The sequence below is a fragment of the Macaca mulatta genome, chromosome 5 (genome assembly GCF_049350105.2).
Source record: "Macaca mulatta isolate MMU2019108-1 chromosome 5, T2T-MMU8v2.0, whole genome shotgun sequence".
In the NCBI taxonomy this organism is placed as follows: Eukaryota; Metazoa; Chordata; class Mammalia; order Primates; family Cercopithecidae; genus Macaca; species Macaca mulatta.
In genome coordinates, this window is record NC_133410.1 from 159,010,540 (window position 1) to 159,031,187 (window position 20,648).

The window sequence follows — 20,648 nt, forward strand, 5'->3', positions numbered from 1 at the left end:
AATAAATGTGAGCTATATATACATCTAAGGAAGATGAACAAACACAAGATAATTATTTACCCATTTATTCCACATCAGGGTTGCAGGTGGCCTACACCTACCCCGGCAACTCAGAGCGCAAGGCAGGAACCCATGTTGCCTTGGACAGGACACCAGGTGCCATCCCATAGCAGGACACCAGGTGCGCGCACACACACACACACACACACACTCAGGCGGGAACCATGTAGACACACCAATTCACCTCATGTGCACATCTTTGGGACGTGAGAGGAAACCAGAGTACCCAGAAAAACACCACACAGACATGGGAAGAATGTGCAAACACCACACAGACAGTGGCCCCGGTCATGAATTCATGTTTTTTTCTCACCAGCGATATAACAAAACATTGAATGAAATGACATTATTTGAGGACATGCTGTACTTAAACTATATTGCAGTCTCATCACAACAAAATCTGCATGAATAAGTGATGAGAGTTCACTACTCTCTTAATATGAAATAAACATGCTGAACTCAACTGATATATACCAATATGTAACAAAATAAATAAGCGTATATACAGCCAAAATCTTACTGTGGATGACAATGGCATTTAAGTTATACAGTAGAACTCCAACTTAATACTAAAAGCATCTTTCTAAGAACCATGTCTTGATACGACACTAAATCTAACAGTTCAAAATTATCTCTTTTGACAGATGAAATGTAGTAACAGAGTCAAAGATTATGCCTTTCTAATACTTTTAATGCACATTTACAAAGTGAAGTATGTTTTATATTCATCAGAACAGAACAGTCAGTTCTGGATAAAAAACACATGTTCAGCAGTTCTTTAAAACATCAGTGGAAAATGATAAGTAAACAACACTGACAGAAGACAGATACATTTACAATTCACATTTTCTTCTGGCTTGCTCACAATAATTTTAATCTCTATCACTTAATTAGGTAGATGAGTCTTAGAGGCAGGTAGCATGGCCAACATTTAGTGTATCATCTCCTAAGATAAAAATTTGAAAGGTTCAACCAGAGGTTATACCACAGTTCAGGATAAGCCCATTGCTTTGATCACAAATCCCAAGGCTTTAACGGCATAATGACAAGGATTGGTTGTGACCACACATATGCTTTAGTTTTCTTTATTAAGGTATAATTTCCACTGATACGAACAATCTTTGCAGCCAGGCTATATGATTCTCCTTTTAATAGTCACCAATTGTATGCACTGAACTAAACCCACCACTTCAATATATTGGGGCAAACATACCAACTACTAATCTATCAACCAAAAAGAAACAAGATAATCAAAATAGAAATAAAAATGAAGAAGCTCCTTTTTAATTAAAATTAAACATTTATTTTATTTTTCCTAAATATAAATTCCTGACAACTCAAATAGAAACATGATAAATTAGAAGTTAACTAATTTAAGGTGCACTGCTTAGGAATACTGACAGTAAAAAAATGTGAAAGCAAAATTTTAGCTTTTCACCACTGAAAAAATGATTTAAAAAACTGAAAATAAGCTTTCTTAAATAACAAAAAAGAGCTGATTAACAATATATTATAAAAATATAAGGTGCATGCTTTGATACATTTTAATTTTCAAGTATTTATTTTGTTAGCCCATAAGTAATAAAACTTTTAAAACATTCACTAGAGATCAAGTACAGTGAATTGCATTTATAATAGTTATTTTAAATCAACTGCATATCTGAAAGCTTTTAAGTTGATATTTAAATTTAGTTTGTCCTGATTTGGTAGATAAAATGCTATTTTTCTCTACAGTAAAAGAAAAACAATCATTTTCAAAACTGGAAAAGAAAAAATAATCTATAATCCTTCCAGACCAACCCTATAAATATTATGTGGTTTTTAGATATTATAAAACTGTTATTTCAAATGCATTACAATAAAGAAAAATCAAGGGTTACAAATCAATAGATAAATGATAATCTATTTCAGTCTGATATAGTAGAAAGAATAATTGGGTTTAAGTCTTGTCTACTCAACTTACTGTCACATGCACTCAAATAAATTTAATTTCTGTGACCCTTACTCACTTCAATTGCCATTTCAAAACCACAGGGTTTGTTGTGAGGCTCATATGGGATTATATGGAATTCTATATATAATAAGATTTTATTATCATTAGTAGGATTCACGATAAAAATCCCAAATTACAGACGCAATTTGCCTAAATCCTAAAGCCAACAGGTCATTCACTGAATTATGCCCATTTATAAAAGCATTTAACATAATTCTAAGAATACTTAACAAAACTTACTTTCAAAAATATATATGCCCACAAAAGTATTTGAGACTTAATAGTTCCTGCCAAATAACTATGACATTCAAAACAAATATATTATCTTTTTTATTAGCAATGACAGTAGGGCTTAACATGCTTCATATTATGATAAATATCCCCAATAATTTATGGTTCTCTCTTGCTTTCAACACATTTTTCACTTCCATGTTTGAAATGGACATCTCCATTGGGCCTTTTGCTGTTCTAGATCCTTATCTCCAAATAAATTATAATTTGGAGAGAAATAATGGGCATTAATAATGCAAACAAAAGGTGAGTTGTAACTGCCGTAAGAGAAGATGCAAATAAAATGTGCACCTTAAACCTTTTCTGGAATAATTGGTAGATATATATTTAGTATGGGAGAAGGACCACTCATCTCAGTTCTAAGAACACATTAATGAACAGTCTACATTTTTTAGTTGAACAAGAAATATGATAAGGTCACCAGTCTAAAAACAAATCACACTTGACAGATGTATGCATTTTTATAATTCTGGAAGATATGACTATTTTCCAAATGTCTTAACAGGGTTTTAATTTTTCTGTATGGTATGTAAATAGCATGAGAAGAAAAATATTCAGGGTTTCAAATAATTTTTATCAATGAGCAAAATGTAATTCATTGTAGACATGAGTACAAACTTCAACACTTAAATAAATTAGCACAAAGGTTCATCATTAAACCCTTAGCCCTTGAGGAAAAGGGCTAAAGAGATGTGGCTAAATTAACAAATCATAAGTTATGTATAAGTTACGTATAAAAGCAAGGATAAACAGACATATTTGAGCAAGTTTGAGCTCATTGATGAAAAGAAGAGAGGCTGGCAAAAAAACAGAAGGAGGGAGGGAAGATAGGAAGGAGAAATGAATGAGCACTTAAGTTGAAAATGTGCAAATGCATGAATAAGGATAAGATTTTAATTTTACTTTCAGCATTTTTTAAAACTTTAAATTATTAAAAAAGATGTCTGAGAACAGAGTGAAGATGTTTTTGCTAAGAAATAAAATTACTAAATCATCGAAGTTTAAGTTTAAAAACTAAATAATTAAGAAATACATTTCCATCAATTATGTTCTATTAACTGTAGCTAAGCATTTTCTTATAAATGGGCCTAATGCTGATGATATCAGCATCCATGGAATGTATTAACATGGTAGAAGATGTGCTGCTAAGGGAAAAAAGAAACCTAATTTATCTTCAGATTGCAGACCTCTGGGATTTCTGAGGTAGTAGAGGGCAAGTCAAAGGTCTCATGTTTTACAAATCTCACAAGCCACAAAACCATTCTATGATCACCTCCACTATACATTATTATTCAACATGCATACGTACATTTAAAACTTTTTAAGGGTTAAATATTAAATTATATATGAGCTCATAGAATATTACTGCATAGTCGTTTTTTTTAAAATAATATTTAGTATCTCTTAGGACTTAATTGCATTCTATTTACTTAACTATAAATAGAGAATAAACTTTACTAACCCTACCAACGTCATAACTTAATACACTTACCACTAATGATGCACATTAAATTGTAAAATAGGTTTTAAATGAAAAATCCAAGATATGACCAGTGATGGTATGTCCATGTTTGCAAGGCTATCACAGTAATAAAATGTAGAAAACTGAATCATTAACAACTTGTGGTCAACATCTGACATCCAGCTACCAGTTCTCTTGTGGACAGAAAATCTCATCCTAAAAAATGAGATGTTGGTAGTCCCACTCCATATCAGGAACATATCCATTTGAATTTTGCTGTGCCCTTCTGGCTGGAATAAGCATACGCTCTCTATTTTCTCCTCAAACTACCTCGCTTTTTTTCCCAGGCTCTTTCACTCACTCTTAGAAAAGCTTTATGCCTCCTGTCCCTTACAGTCAACCAAATGCTCATTTGTTTGCATCTCTTTAATAGCTGTGACACAGATCAGGCAGACTGCAAAGTCAATCATAACTATTATCTTGCTGAACTGGCTTATAGAATTAACTCAAGCATTTTTAGACTATTACCAAAGGCCTTCATGTTAGACTCAACTGCCTTTCAGAATCTCTGTTTCTATGTTTTCTACACACCCGAAACATAAGACCAATTAACAGATCAATAAGCATTTCCCAATGTGCCAAACATCTTTTCTGAGCTTTGCTCATGTCACTTCCCTTGCTCAGAACACTCTTCCTCATTTCATCACGTTATTATGCAATACATATTTAATTTAGTGCCTGCTACATTCCAAACACCTTTGTAGATTCTAGGGATAAACCAATGAGCAAAACAGTCAAAAATTTAGGATCTCATGGAGCTAATGTTCAAGTGGGATATGACATAATAAACAAATCAATAAGCATAAGATACATATGTCAAATGGTGAGTGACATAAAGAAAAATGAAGTCAGGGAGTAAGTAAAAGTGCATGAAGTGAGGGGAGCAATTTTAAATAGGGAGGACAGAGAAGGCCTTACTGAAAAGGTGACATTTGGGCAAAAACCTGAAAGGGAAGAAGAATGAGTTCTTAAAGACAACTAAAACAAATGCCTCAGGTGAAAGGAAAAGGAAAACCAAAGGTGCTGAGGTGGAAAGTACTTGAAGGACACCAGTAGACCCTGTTTAGCTAGAACAGAGTGAATGGGGTGGCAAACAGAAGAGCTCAAGATGCAACAGGATTTTGGAAAGGGGTTAAGTGGTGTAGGGTCTTACATTGCAAAGATCTCAGCTTATACTCAAATAGGAAACCATTTACTATATGGGGAAAACTGGAAGAAGAATAGCTTTGAAGAAATGAAGATCAGGAATTTAGTTTTGAACATGTCAAATTTAAGATACAGTTTATATATTCAAACGGAGATGTCGAGGAGGTAGTCAGATATCAGGATAAACATACAGGCTAGAGACATAAATGTGGGAGGTCTGTTAGACTCTCTTGCATCCCTTAAGATACAGCTTAAAAATCACTTATTCTGTAAAGTCATTTGCAATCCCATCTCCCCCAGTCAGAATTAATTTAATTTTGTTTATATCTTACTATAGCACTTATCACTATCTAATTTGTACTAAAAATTATTTTATATATGCCTGTCTTTTTCATCTGGAGAGATATGCTAACTAAAGAACTATGTCTATCTTATTCTTTTAATTCTAAATGCACTCTATATTAAATATAGTAAATAACCAAAAAATGCTAGCCTAACTAAACGTGTTTTGGGGGATTTCAATTGATTTCTCATAGTTTTCTTCTTAAAGGCAGGGAGCTAAATATCTATGACCTAACAAAACTTGTTCTTTCTTCTGTGTTATATATATATATATTCCCAAGTCAAATTTAATCTTTCACTCTTTCTCTCTCATCTCACAAGACAAATCACCAAATCCTAGCAGTTACCTTCTAAATATGTCTTAAATTTATCCACATTTTTCTAGCCCCACTGGCACTACTGAATATAAGCCTTCACTGCTCCTTGCCTAATTAACAACTTAGGCAAGGATCTGAAATGGATCCACTCTGGGCCATCGACAAGGGCAATACATATTTCAACACCAATCACAGTGATGTCTTAAAAGCACAAAATCTACTCATGTCACTTGTCTGCTTCAGACTCTCCCAAGTCTCCCCACTGCACCCAAGATAAAGTTCATCCTCTTTCACAAAGCAGAAGGTCCCCCATGATTGGTCCTGAATTTCCTCTTTCCTCTTCCTTCTCATCATTTCAGATGCTGTATCCATGAGCCCAAGGAGCATGAGTCTACTGTACTAAACTGTTTGGACTTGTTTTATTGTAGGTATCTCCCCTACTGCAAAAGTCCACTGAAGGCAAGAGTTATGTCATATTTGGTGCTATATCACAACCAGAGTCTGATAGTGGATAAACATAATTAAAATACAAAATTTTAAAAGTAAAGGATATCTCAGGGTTCCTCCAAACTTTTTAATCTAATTTACTTTTGTACAGCTTATATTTTAATAATATATTATTATATTAAATTCAGGGTTTCTGAAAAAGTATGGTTCTCCAACAACCTCTGTTTCAGATCCAGTTACTACTGTCCCCATTCCAAAGTAATGAACCGGGGTGACATTTATGATTCCTTCTATGTTCTAGTACAGAGTAGTAATCATTTCTACAGTACAGAAAGAAAAGAATTTAAACTGCAGCAAGTCAGATTGTACTTCACCATTAGATTGAATTTATCGACACTAAAGGTATCTGAAATGAGTACACAACCTCAAGAGGAAGGGAAAAAAATCAATGACAATAAATTGCCTAGAAAAGTTTAGATATTTGCCCAATATTTAGATGTAACTGTCTAGTCAAATTCATTTAAACTTCATGAGTCTGTAATTTGTTACATAAAATTTGGTCATAATAATTCAAGGTTCAGGTTGAAGAAAATAATCTATTCTGAACCCCAGTTTCTAAATTTAAGTGAATTTTAAAGATTTAAAACACAGAATCTACTGTGGATTTTAAAATATTATTTATTACAGTGATGATTCTCCAACCCAACTTTAATACTTTGCATTTCAGTCTTCAAGATTACAGATTGTTGGTACTAATTATCTGTTTATTTTTAGATGAAGTACACATCAGAAACATCATTGTTTAAAAAGAGTGAAGGCATTCTTTCCATAAGCCCAAACTATCGCTTGCTGTGATTCCAAAACAACGCCCTAAATCTGCACTGCCCAATACAGCAGCCACTAGCCACAAATGGCTATTGAACACAAAATGTGTTGCAACACAAAATGTGTTGCTAGTCTCAACACAGATGTGTCATGTAAATAGAGAAATGTTAAGTATAAAATACCACTGGAAGACTTAGTATCAAAAAATGTAAAATATCTAACAATTTTATATTGATTATATATTGAAATAATATTTTGGAAATATATGGTTAAGATAAATTATTAATTTTTTTTTACTTTTAAAAATACGACTATGAAATCATTTAATTACATAGGTGGCTTATATTTGTGGTTTGTATTATATTTCCATTGGAGAGTAGCTCTAAGCCTACTTAGAAAACTGATCAACACTACTGATCTGCTTCTTCAGGCAGAATAAAGGCCATCATTGAGAGGTCAGATCTGAAATGGAATCACCAATGATGCAGAGAAATACAAATGATACACAAAACTTTAAAAACGGTAAACTGTACTATAAATAAAAGATTGCTTTAGTGTAAAAAAAAAAAAAGGTCTCTTTCTTCTTTAAAATAAAAATAATTAACATTTTTAACCTTTATTTCATAGGAATAACCTCAATTTTGGGTAATATTATTCTTTGAGTATTGGTAAAATTTAAGAAATAGGGATTTTAAGATACTAAAGTAACAACTGCCCCTCAGCAAAAAAAAAAAAAACAAAAAACAAGTTACCAGAAATGTTACCTTCTTCTTCTTTTTTTTCTTTCTGAAAAAATTTAAATCTCCTACATACCTTACATTTCATTTTTGGAAAATCTCACAAAAACATTTTGCAGAATGTATACTATATTAATCAGGCAAGGTATGCTTTAGGATATACTCAATAAAATGATTCCTACCACCCCACCATCATATTTCACCATCTGCTCTCTACTGTTTAACATTTCTTTAGTATTTCTAGGAACTCCAGCAAGACAATACAAATAAAGTTGACAATTATAACTAATAATGATTCTACCTGAAATATGTGAAAGCTGAATGAAATATTTATGTTATTATAGTAATTTAAGTGTGTTCTTATACATTTATCTTTATTATAATAATTTAAATATGCTTTCTAAGGTGTCAAAATGTAACATTTTAAAAATAGGATCAAAACAACAACAGAGGCATGATTAAATCCCTCCTGTTTTAGAAAGACCAACCAATAGGAGGTTCTTTAAATAGCCTATATAACCATATATTATATAGTTGTCAAAGTATTTGAAAGTCACTAAGTTTTAGGGCCCTAATTAGCTGGTTATCAATATAAAAATGGGGGTAATTTATCAATGCCCTACTTACTATCCTACAGATATTAGGGCATGGGGGTGGACATGGAGAAGAAGGAGAATATACACATTGGTGGAAAAATATCAGCAGGCCTCACAAAGTAAGTTCTGAAAAAATTTTGAGCTTCCAAACATAAGAGGGAGCTGGATTTGACTCCCTATTATTTGTGATAAAACAAGAATAATAAGAAAAGGAAGAAGAAAGCTAAAGAAGAGCAGGTGATTTCTTTTGATGTTATAGTTGTTTTGTTTAGGTTTCTTTTTCTTTTTTTTTTTTTTACAGGTAGGGTATTTTAAAGAATTGTTAGAGAAAATGAAACCAAATACAAACTAATTAAAGAATCTTGAAAGAAAAAGGCTGAGATTCAGGAAGAAGAGAAAACAAAACTACTAGCATCTATCATATGTACCTCCTGTCCATCAAAGCAGTGAACAGGAATGCTTAGCACAGATAGAGGTAGAAAGCTGAAGATACCTACTATTGCTGTTATAAAGCAGGAAAAAATAATCCTCAAATTCATGACTTCATTTTTGTTTATATTTCTAGTAGCAAACGTAGGTATGAGGTTAAAATTTGGTCATGAGATGCTTAACAAATCAAGGAATTTGGAAAGAAAAAAAACCCACACATAAGTCTTCAATTTCATAACAAAATGTCAGGCTTATCAATATTTTCATTTCTCTTATTATTTCTCAAAAGAGTTATATAAGTAATTAAACAGTTTTGAGATTAGAGGTAAAATTTAACAAAATTATTAAATCTGTTAACTACTCTTATTTATCTTTATCTACACATCTAGTTCAAAATTATTTACTGGTGATTTTTAAAGAATATGATATATAATTTTCAAGAGTGTATCAGAGTATATTATTTGTGAGATCAAAAACCCTGTAGATGTCCCAATAAAAGATTATTTTTGCATACAATAGAATCTTCTTTAATAAAGTATCTTTCACACAAGCAATGTACTCTACAGTAAGATGTGAATACATTTTGTAGACTTGAAAGTATCATACCTAAAAGCAAGATGCAATTATCATTACACTGAAAAAATTTTTAAGTACTCTATAGTAACATACACATTAGTAGAACTTTTCTTCTTTTGGACTCCAATATTTCTCATCTGGCACTTATTTTCTCTCATATGGTATAATTATTTATATATGTCATATTTCTCTATGGAATTATAAGGAACTTCAAAACCATAGGGATATCTCATTATACTTAATAGATCTAACACAGTACACCTTGCAGAAAGAGACACTATGTAAAAAAAAAAAAAAAAAAAAGACTATTTCTGTGGGTAGAAGCAAAATTCTAGTAAGGATTATATTAGCTACTGTGCAAAGTTTTTGATCCTTTGATCTTTCATGCATATAGATAGAATAACTCTTATTTTGCTTTATTAATAATGGAATCCTTTACTAAGCAAAGTCAGGTATGCATTTAGAACCAGTGGCAGGCAAAACACAATTATTTTAAGAACAGGTACGTAGGGTATCTAAATATCTATGTCTGAGATTTTTCTCATGGTATTTTTCAGACTATAGTAATTTTATTCACTGAGTTTGGAATTCCAGCCAGGCACAGTGGCTCACACCTGTAATCCCAGCACTTTGGGTGGCTGAGGCAGGAATATCGCTTAAAATAGTTCAAGACCAGCCTGGGCAACATAGGGAGACCCCATCTTTACAAAAAATAAAAAATTAGCCTAGTGTGGTGGTACATGCCTGTGGTCCCAGCTACTCAGGAGGCTGAGGCAGGAGGATCACTATAGCCTAGAAGGTCGAGGTTGAGGCTACAGTGAATCGTGACTGTGCCACTGCATTTCCAGCCTGAGGGACAAAGTGAGACCTTGTTTCCAAAAAAAAAAAGTTCAGAATCCCATTACGCATGGTGCCTTACATGCCTTACATCCACACTACCTACCATATTTTCCCTTCAACAGAAAGATTCTAAAGAGAAAGAGGGGAAAAAACCACTCTACAACAACAGACAGAGAGCGAGGAGGGAGAGATTCTGATAGAAGAGGGACAGTCATTTAGAACTTACAGGGAGAGGCCAGGTGCAGTGGCTCACGCCTGCAATCCCAACACTTTGGGAGGCTGAGGCAGGCAGAGCACTTGACGTCAGGAGTTCCAGACCAGTCTGGCCAACATGGTGAAACCCCGTCTCTACTAAAAAATTACAAAAAACTAGCCATGCATTATTGCAGACACCTGTAATCCCAGCTACTCGGAAGGCTGAGGCAGGAGAATTGCTTGAACGCTGGAGGCGGAGGTGGCAGTGAGCCGAGATTGCGCCATTGCACTCCAGCCTGAAGGACAGAGCAAGACTCTGTCTCCAAACAAACAAACAAACAAACAAAAACAAAACAACAACTACAAAAACCCACAGGGAAAGACAAGAGACAGAGACAGAGAGAGAAATGCTATAATTCTTGGCCATTCAATTAAGGACTTCATCTTCTGAGATTTATCTTTAGTAAATAGCGTTGCATGGCAGTAGAGAAAATTTTCAACATTCATTCAACAAGTAATACATTGGCAATAACAACAATAAAACAAAACATTTCTGTACCTTAATATCAGATGTATCACGCTGACTGTTTCGCCAAGCTCTGGAAATTGATGAAAAAGTTCGATCTGCATGATCAAATTTGCCTCCTTGCAAATTTAGGAAATAAGTTGTAAAAGGTTCCTAAAAAATAGCAATTAAAAAAATCCATAGGTTCCCTCATGCATAAAAATGTGGTTTTTATAAATCCTTAGAACTAAATATTTTAATGACTAATAGGTACTAGCTAGTAATATAAACTAGGTATACAATGAGAATTATATATAAATTATTACATTAATGTTCTCAAGTTATTTTTCCCTCAAAAGAAATATTTCTAAATATTTCAAAAATTTGGTATTTGCAACATTTTCTTCAGGTAGCCTTCCTTTCCAAGAATAATTTATTAATATCATGCAGACATAAATTAGATGTATTTTCTTCATAGTACAGAGAATAGTCCAGCATGTAGTTTTCCTACTGTTATGGCTCAATATTTAATTTATGATTAAGAAAAGAAAAATGTTTGGATGATTTAAAAGCCTCCTCTTAGTTAAAGAACACTTAAACACATATTAGTGGATAATTGCTTGAAATTAGCTAAGCACTATAAATTACTTCTAGGATTTATGTCTGCCTGTATCCTTGTAACAAGCTTTAATTAATGATGTGCTGCTAATGCTTTCCCAAAGACATTGCTTTCTAGTAGATGAATCACCTTTCAATTTCACAGAAACATTTCTTGTTTAACCAATATATTATCAATACACGACAGCCTTAGTTTTACCAACAAACTTACCTTATTCCATTTGGGGCAACTTTCCAAAATATATAAATACATGTCTGTGTTAGTAACAACTTACTTAGTTCTTATTTTAATAAACTGCATTTTAAAAGAATTTATGTTACAATTTGGAATCTGGTAAGATAGCAACCATCTGAAGGGGCAAATTTAAGAAAAAAAATTCATACAATTCCAGATGAAACATTTTTAAGGCAATACAAGCCAAATGAGATATAGAGATATTTATAATTAGAACTTCAATCATTTAAACTGACTTTTTTAGTGTTCAAAAAAAGATGCTGATGAGTTCTAATTTTTGCATATCCTTCACAACATTGAATTTATTTAGTCATGGTGTATTATTCAAATTGAACTTACTATTCTTAGCAGCCATGCAAGAACAAAACTTGCAGTTGAGTAATGAGTACCATAGTGAAACTTTGGAACTTGATCGTCTTCCCATGATTCATAGCGCTCTGCGAAGAATGCTGCTCTTTTTGGGTTCAGGGCTCCTATTGGCTGCCAATAGGCAGGGGAAAAACAAAGAATACATAAATGTAATCATCCTTCACATCTTCCTGTCTCGTGATGATATCCTACTGGTAGGTATAAAAGTGAATTTTAAAAATATATACTATTTAAGCTGCAACGCAGTATCATTTTGGGAGTAAAAAGAAAAGCAATTTTTTTTCAACACAAGTTAAACACAACATATAAGTAAGTGAATGGATGAACCCATCATTTCTCCGTAAGTCTAGTTTTAGTGGAACATAGGTGTTTAATCAACCCATAACAAGCATCACATAAAGACAATTACATGAAATGAAATATCAGATATACAACACTTTGGAAAGCACCTATAAAACCTCATTTAGTTAATTAGAAGCAACAACCAGAAACAGAATCTTAAAGCTGAAGGACTGACTTATAATGGGTTCTTAGAAGAGGATGAAACAAAACTGGGAGATAGGTGAGATGGAATACAAGAAAGAAATTGTGAGAAAATAGGGTTAAGATATAACTAGAAATTTCTACTAGTGTGAGTGAAAACAAAGGATAAAAATATGCCTATATATCTATATAGGATACACACACACACATATATACACACACACATATATGTATATACTTTAACCAGACGATAAAAATATGCCTGCATGAACTATATATATAGTTTAAAAAAATAGTAGACAGATTATGAACTTATACTGGAAAATAATACTTTACAGCAGAGGTCCCAGAGCAACATAGCAACACGGTCAAAACCCTGAGCTCACTGGAATGATAATAATACTCATTCAGAAGGTTGTTTTGAAAGATAAAAATGAGTAGGTACATTAAAGTCCAACAAACTATGCCTGACAACATTCAATGAATGCTAACTATGGTTTTTAAGATAATCTTTTAGAATTTGGGTAAAAGAGTTTGAATGAAATAATTGCCTTTAGCAAATTGCTTAGCATAAGATAAAGCTTAATAGATGTTAGTTGGTACCTGTATCTTTATTGTTGCTACTGCTGTTGTCATTTAGTTAATACATGAACTCCATTAAATAGCAGGCAAAATTCTGTGTGATCATGCCTATGCATGTACATTTCCTTATGAAGACACAGAGAATATGCTTGAGAGTCTCAAAGGAGTCTAAGGCTCAAAAAATGTTAAGATCAACTGCTTTAAGTAACAATTCATTCTCAAAAAAATTCTGATCTCTAGAAAATCTCTATTCCTTATTCAAAATGTTTAAGTACCCATTCACTGAAAAAGATATGATATATAAGATTACTTCTCTTCATAAGATACAGAGGCCAGGTACAGTGGTTCACACCTACAATCCCAGTGCTTTGGGAGGTCGAGGTGGGAGATCGCTTGAGTCCAGGAGTGCAACACAGTGAGACCCTGTTTCTACAAAAAATTTTCAAAATCAGCTGGGCATAGTGGCATGTCCCTGTAGTCCCAGCTACTCAGGAGGCTAAGGTAGGAGGATTACATGAGCCCAGGCGCCTTAAAGCCTACAGTGAGCTATGATCATGCCACTGTACTCCAGCCTGGGAGATGGAGGAAGTCCCTATCCTGTCTGTAAACAAACAAACAAACAAATAAATAAATAAATAAATCTTTATTTTAAAAAAGATACACAACAGTCTTTTGCCTTATATAATTTATGAACACCTATTAGTTAATCACTCCTTATTTATAAGAGAAAGAAAATATCTGATTATTTGTAGAGAAAATGTTAAAACAAATAAATCAAAAATATTGGTTTAAAATGGATGCACTGAGAAATATTTTATTGAAAACGAAGCAATGTTCAGACCAGTTTTTAAACTGCTTTTCATGTTATATAATTTTAAGCAACATCTTAAATTTATCATTTTGGTTATCTTTATCAAATTAATTATTTTTTCAAAACTATCTTTGGCATCACTCTCTTTCAATAGCTTGGTTTTAATAAATATTATCATATTTTAAGGCATGTTTTCCTTTACAAGCAAAATTTTAAAAATCTTTAATTACTATTTTAAGTCAGTTTCACAGTAAACTAATTTAAATGCTATATTTTAAAGCATTAGTTTCTGTACAAAAGAATCATATCTGACTTACTAAATATGTGCCAGTTAAGAATGGAGCTGACTCCAAGGATTCTTTCTTTGTTACAAAACCAATTTGAAATGCCTTTAAATGTATTTTAGTTGCTGCCCCTAAAGAATGAGCCATGGAAAAGAAAAGAGAGAAGAAATAAAATCACTAGAAGACAAATTATATGAATTAAAAATAGAATCAATGCTCCTTTTGTATGGTTCTGCAGCATATTAAGTATTCACTTTATCTGCTCCTATTTTTATTACTCTCCAAATGAATAACCCCCAAAATCAATAGTTATAGAATCACGTTTCTTGAATATAATGCTAAAACCAATTAGGATTGATTTCACTAGCATCTGAAAAAAAATGGCATCTTGCAGAGATCCATATTGGTAGAACCCACAGTATTGATTTTGGCTGTTATTGTTACAGTTGGTTTCTGAAGCCTGCTATAGGACAGCTATCAAGACATACCACATTTATTTGCAAGCATATAAAAAAGAAGTCCCCAAATAAAAGAAAGTTAAAAAAAAAAAAAAAAAAAAAGACCAGTGGAGCTGTGCAATGACAATGATACACTATCAGCTTACTCAGAGAAGTTACAGTGGGAATACACACATTGAATTATACATTACGCGAAAGCACTGATTTATTGTGGTAATAACATCCACCTCATTAAAAGATTCTGCTTTGCTGCAGTTGGAAGGCTACATATTGTTTACTGCTATAAATTAATGGCAGTGCAAAGAAGACTGTGCAACCATCCTAACAATAGATCTGTAATGACAGTGCTGTATATCACAGCTTCCTCAGCAGCTTCATAATAAAATGGAGACAATGTATTGAGCTAATACATTCTACCATGCTGGCCCATATTTTTCTGACAACTGCTTTAAAAGATGAGCTGAATTCAACTATGTTATAATGCTGCAAAACATTTAACTAAGCAAGAGTCAGTCATATACCAAAGTGCATCAAAGCATTTTTAAAACATTGTCTAAATCAGCATTTCAAGATGTTTATTCATCTCTGCAAAAGAACAAAAAGTAAATGCTGATGAATCCTCTTACTTATATAGTATATTAAGAGTCAAAATTATAAGTCAGTTCGGGAAGATGCTAGCACCATCATCCTACATAGAGCTTACTGTACAATTTAACAAGCCTGACAAAGTATTTTTCTTAAAAAGCAAGATTTTAAAGGAAAGTGACTCAAAATACTGGCCATTAAAAATGGTCATAATTTCTTTTAAAAAATCAGTAAAAATAAGTATTGATTAGAGAGTATAAAAGTGGTATAATTCCAGGTAAACACAAATAGCTCTAGAATACAGAAAAATAATTTTAAACACTATAAAAAGCTAACAAATAAATAGAATTATAGAAGGTTTTCTTAACTCTACAAACTAAGAAAAAATCTCAATCACAATACAATGAAAAACAGGTTTAAGTAAAATAGAATAGAATAATTTGAAAGTTAGAGTATTAGGTCTAACAACAAAATATTATGTTAAAAATTAAAGGACAGGCGCAGTGGCTCTGCCTGTAATCCCAGCATTTTGGCAGGCTGAAGCAGAATAACTTGAGCCCAGGAATTTGAGACCAGCCTGGGCAAAATGGTGAGATCCTGTCTCTACAAAAAATCAGAAATCAGATGGACATGGTGGTGTGCGCCTGTAGTCCCAGGTACTTGGGAGGATCACTTGAATCCAGGAGGTTGAGGCTGCAGTGAGCTGTAATCGTGCCACTGTACTCAGCCTGGGTGACAGAGTGAGACCCTGTCTCAAACAAAACAAAAAACAGAAACAAAAACTTAGCTTAAAGTGAGAAAAGACAAATGAAAGAAAACCAAAACTCCTGAAAATAGTATGAATAGCTAAAAATCACATATTTAGGATATTTTAATAATTTCACAAACAGCAAAGTTGACATCTGTAGTAGAATGATAAGTACTCTGCTTATGAGACAGTAATGATATCTTTCAAAAAAGGATATGCAAAATAAAACTTTAAAAATTAATTTTGTAAGAAGACTGCAATTAAAAAAACATTTTTTGTTACCTTCTTTGAGAAGTAATTTTACTAGTTAATAAAATCCCTGCATATAAAGTGATCTATTCAGTGCCTGGTACGTAATAATAATGATAATTATTATTATTTTTTTTCAGGTTATTTGATGAAGAATATTTAATAAAAAAGGCACGAAGTAAGCCTGATGAAATTAGTGGTGTCTATTAGGAAAGACTGTGATTAAACATCACAATCCTCTAAAGACAAAGCAGGATAAGAACATGTAGTACTGTGGATGATCTGTAAGAAGCCTAAGAGTACACAGTAGTCCCCATCAATGAATTTTACTACCTTAAGAACATAATCAAAACAAAATTACTTTTCAAAAATCCATGGGCCTCCAAATTTTACTATGAAAAGCGTAAGAAATATCAGGCTACTTATAATCATCTCCTACTACATTATTTAAAAACAAACAGTTTGAATTAACAGACTTTGGTCTAATTATTAATAAAAGTTAGCTGTAAAAAGAAAAGGTACCTGTTTTTTCTTTCTTTATTAAAATTTTAGGAACTCTTACCTGAAGTTATCTACTTAAGAACAATACCTCCAGCTTACATTTTGTAATTTATTAAACATTATTATACATTCTCATAATAAATAGGTAATCTAGATATTCCTATTTTATTATTAAATAAATGAATTATCTAGCTCAAAATCAACATAAATCTAGAAGACTCAAACCTAGTACTCAAAAGCCCTTCTCTGGACCATGTTATGTATTTAAAACTATTGTACTACAAGTTGGTTTTCCTAATTTCAAAAATTTGCTGTAATCTCAATTTTTCAAATATTTCTTTACTTAACAGGTTGATTTAAAGGCCAATGTAAGTAAAGCACTTAGAAGCGCTCCTGACAAAAACAAACAAACAAACAAACAGAAAGAAACTAACAAGTGTAGCTGCTATTAATGCGGTTATTACCATAACTATAATTCCTTCTTTCCTTTTGAAATTTATGTATGAATGATTACAATTTATATCAACCTTTCAGAAGTGAAATTCCAAACTACTGGACCATACGTACAGTTATTGAAGGTACTGGGAAATTGGCAAGAAGTCTCAGATTTTTTACAATGCAGAGATTTGATTGTGTTAGCTAACTTCTCTTTTAAAACCCAAATGTCTCAAGGAGCTTTTCACACCTTTCTGTAAAGGCTTTCTTTGGAAAACCACTGAACTCCAACATTTGGAGATGAGAAGCAGAAAAGACTGGGGTTAAAGAAAAGGGAAAAAAGGTAACTCTAAACCAAAATACTAAGAAATAAGGTGCTTGAAAATGCTAAAGCATAATATTTTATCAAGATACATTTTGTGGGTAAACAGAAGAGTGAAGAAAAGATGTCAAACGTGAAAAGAAGCTTAGGAAGGGGAGGCAAAAGAGCAGGACTACTTTGCAACCCTGCTTAGGATCCTGATGACTGGCTGAAAGCCATCTGCCAATGTAATCTTCATTTGATATGACAGGGAAACCAGAAACATTCTTTAATTTTGTGATGACAGGTAAAGACTTCCTTACAGTACTGAAGAAGGTGTATGCAATTAGAAGTTATGTGTTATTTCATTCTTCCCTAAAAGTAGGCTAGGCCACAGGAAACGAAAGAAAACCACTGCAAAGTAAGGGAAAAAAACTAGCAAGGAATAGAATACAAGATGGCTGAACTCAATGTTCTTCTATGCTATAAAAATGTCAGGTTAAAGGAAAGAATATCATCAAGCATCTGATATATGTTAACAGATTAAACAAATTTCACATTCAGAGAATAAAAGGATACACTATCAGGAAATGTTACATCATAAAAGATAGTCATTCTTGATTAGGGAATAATGATTTGGTTTGAGAAGACTCCAGGAAAAAACTATGATATACATATCAAAGGTGCCATTTTATCTGATGACAGTGCTACTATTTGCTGAATATAAGCAAAGGTTCTACGAATCTTACATAAATCATCTCATTATCTTTACAACAACTCTTAATACACAGACCAATTAGCATCCCCAATTTGCAGGTGAAAAAAACAGTCGGGAGGAAGTAAACAACTATCAGTGGCTAGTTACCAGCCAGTGGCAGCAGCAAGATTAAAAGCCACCTCCAACCAAACTGACTAGCAAATCCCAGAGTGATTTGGGTTGTGTGAACTGGTACGCTGCCTCTGCAAGGCCATTAGAATCCTTTCATGGGAGCTTTAGATTAAATGCTCTTTTGAAAAAATACTATTAAAGTTTTTATCCCTACCTATATGATGTCTGTGGATATTACCTTAGAAGAAGGCATCAAAAATGAATTTTTTAAAAAAGCATATTTTATCTTGGGGACATCAAAAACATGCTTGGCAAATACAGTTTTCTTAAAAAAAGTAAACAAAAAAGGTAAATGCTGTCACCAAAGTTTATTGCCTTATCTTCCTTTTAACTTTTCTATTTTTTCTTTTCTATCTTTTCTGTGAACCCAAATGAGAGCCCTTAATTTTCTGTGTTGCTGAGGCTTTTTAGAGAAGCCAATGAATTTGATTCCCAGTGTCTCCATCACCTGTCTTCCTCCCCAACTACTCTAGTGAAGAAAATAAATAAATAAATATATAGCGTCTGACATTTCAGCAACATTGCCACTGTCAGGGGGTGTAGCAACTACTTTGTTTCAATTGTAACAGCTTTTTTTATCTAAATGACAAGTATAACAAGCAGCCTGATCAGCATTTTCAGTCAACCTTGGCTTTTAGGGTATTTCGTTATATGCTATATACAGCTGAAATGGTTTGGCACTTATCCTCACATGCTCTAGATTTTATTTAATACTGTCAAGAAAAAAATTTCATCAGCACACCACTATGGCTTTTAGAGCTAACAAATAAGCACTTTTGTTTTCAAGTACCAGAACACTTTTTAATCCCTTGAAAACACACTTTTTTACGAGTGGCATTAGATATATACTCACTACACCATTTCAATTTAACAAACACATCTTGGGAAAAAGAAAGAATTCCATTTTACTTATGGTACCTATGTAGAAACTAAATCATTTCAAATGCTTGCACTGATAGATTTACTAGTGATGTCTTCATAGTTCTATATTATCAGCTACACAGTAAGTATTAAGTAATTTTTCTATAGGTGTTTATCTCATTTTGAGAAAGTCACATAAACTGTTAAAAATAAACTATTAATCCAATGCCACTGCTGAGCTAAATGCCTATAACAACCCAATAAACAGTCCAAAAAATCCAAGGATAATTAATAAAAATGTTTTAAGTTATTATGAAAATGATAAAGAATGCTGATATAACAAAATCTATGCATTTGCAGATATATTCACCTGCCCACTTAACAAACCAGTTAAGGCCATTAAAATCAAATAAATCTATATGCTTTTAAGACAGGTCATTAGTAGTACACATATTAATGTTCTGCTAGCTTCTATAAACCAGAAACATAAAACAAAATTGGGAACTACCTGAGAAACATTCAGCTTTTGAAACTCATTTTCTATTTGCTTGGAAAGTCATCGGAATATAATAAAACTAGTTCTAATTTCAGAAACTAACTCTCTCTCTCTCTCTTTCTCTCTGTGTGTGTGTGTGTGTGTTTGTGTGTGTGTATGTTCAACGCTGAGTTGGGAAAAACTGTGTGCTTATTGTTTAGCTTAAGCCTGGGCTAATGGCACTAAATATTTCAATGATATGCATGTGAAGTACAATAAAATATCATGATTATAGAAAGCAAGGAGGACTCCAAATCCATAAAGATTAGTAAAAATAGTTATTTTATTCTGTTTTAGACTAATAAACTGCTTTTTGGGAAAGTAGTAAATCTTTTAAAAAATATGTTTATTTATTTAGAGACAGGCTCTCACTCTGTTACCCAGGCTCGCATGCAGTGATGCAGCCATAGCTCACTGCAGCCTCGAACTCCTAGGCTCAAACGATTCTTCTGCCTCAGCCTCCTGAGCAGCTAGGACTACAGGCACATGCTACCACACCAACATAATTCTTTTAGTTTTTTGTAGACCCAGGCTGGCCTTGAACTCCTGGCCTCAAGCAATACTCCCTCCTCAGCCTTCCAAAGTGCCGGGATTACAGCCATGAGCCACCACCTAGGGCTGGAAAAATACTAAATCTTAATACAAACATTAGACATAAAGTAGGATAAGTTAAAGATGTCAATATATAAGGTATGGATGGAACTAGAGGCATTATGTTAAGTGAAATAAGCTAAGCACAGAAAGATAAATATCACATATTCTCACTCATATTTTGGAGCTAAACAAAAGTGGATCTCATAAAGATGAAGAGTTAGACTGGTGGTTATCTGAGGCCAGGAAGCGTAGGGGGGAAATGGATGAAGAGAGATTGATTTTAAAAATT

The 20,648-nt window shown here is 32.9% G+C and overlaps 1 protein-coding gene across 6 annotated transcripts in view; it reads right to left on the reverse strand.

Moving 5' to 3' along the window:
• The window catches only part of LRBA (LPS responsive beige-like anchor protein), a 766,998-nt gene that overhangs the window by 159,722 nt on the left and 586,628 nt on the right, over window positions 1-20,648 (reverse strand). For all 6 annotated transcript variants that reach the window (XM_028848808.2, XM_028848811.2, XM_028848807.2 and 3 more), the window contains 2 exons: window positions 12,014-12,154; window positions 10,876-10,995 (listed from right to left, as the gene is read on the reverse strand). In XM_028848808.2, coding sequence (XP_028704641.1) covers window positions 10,876-10,995; window positions 12,014-12,154 — 261 coding nt within the window. The remainder of the gene's footprint in view (window positions 1-10,875; window positions 10,996-12,013; window positions 12,155-20,648) is intronic.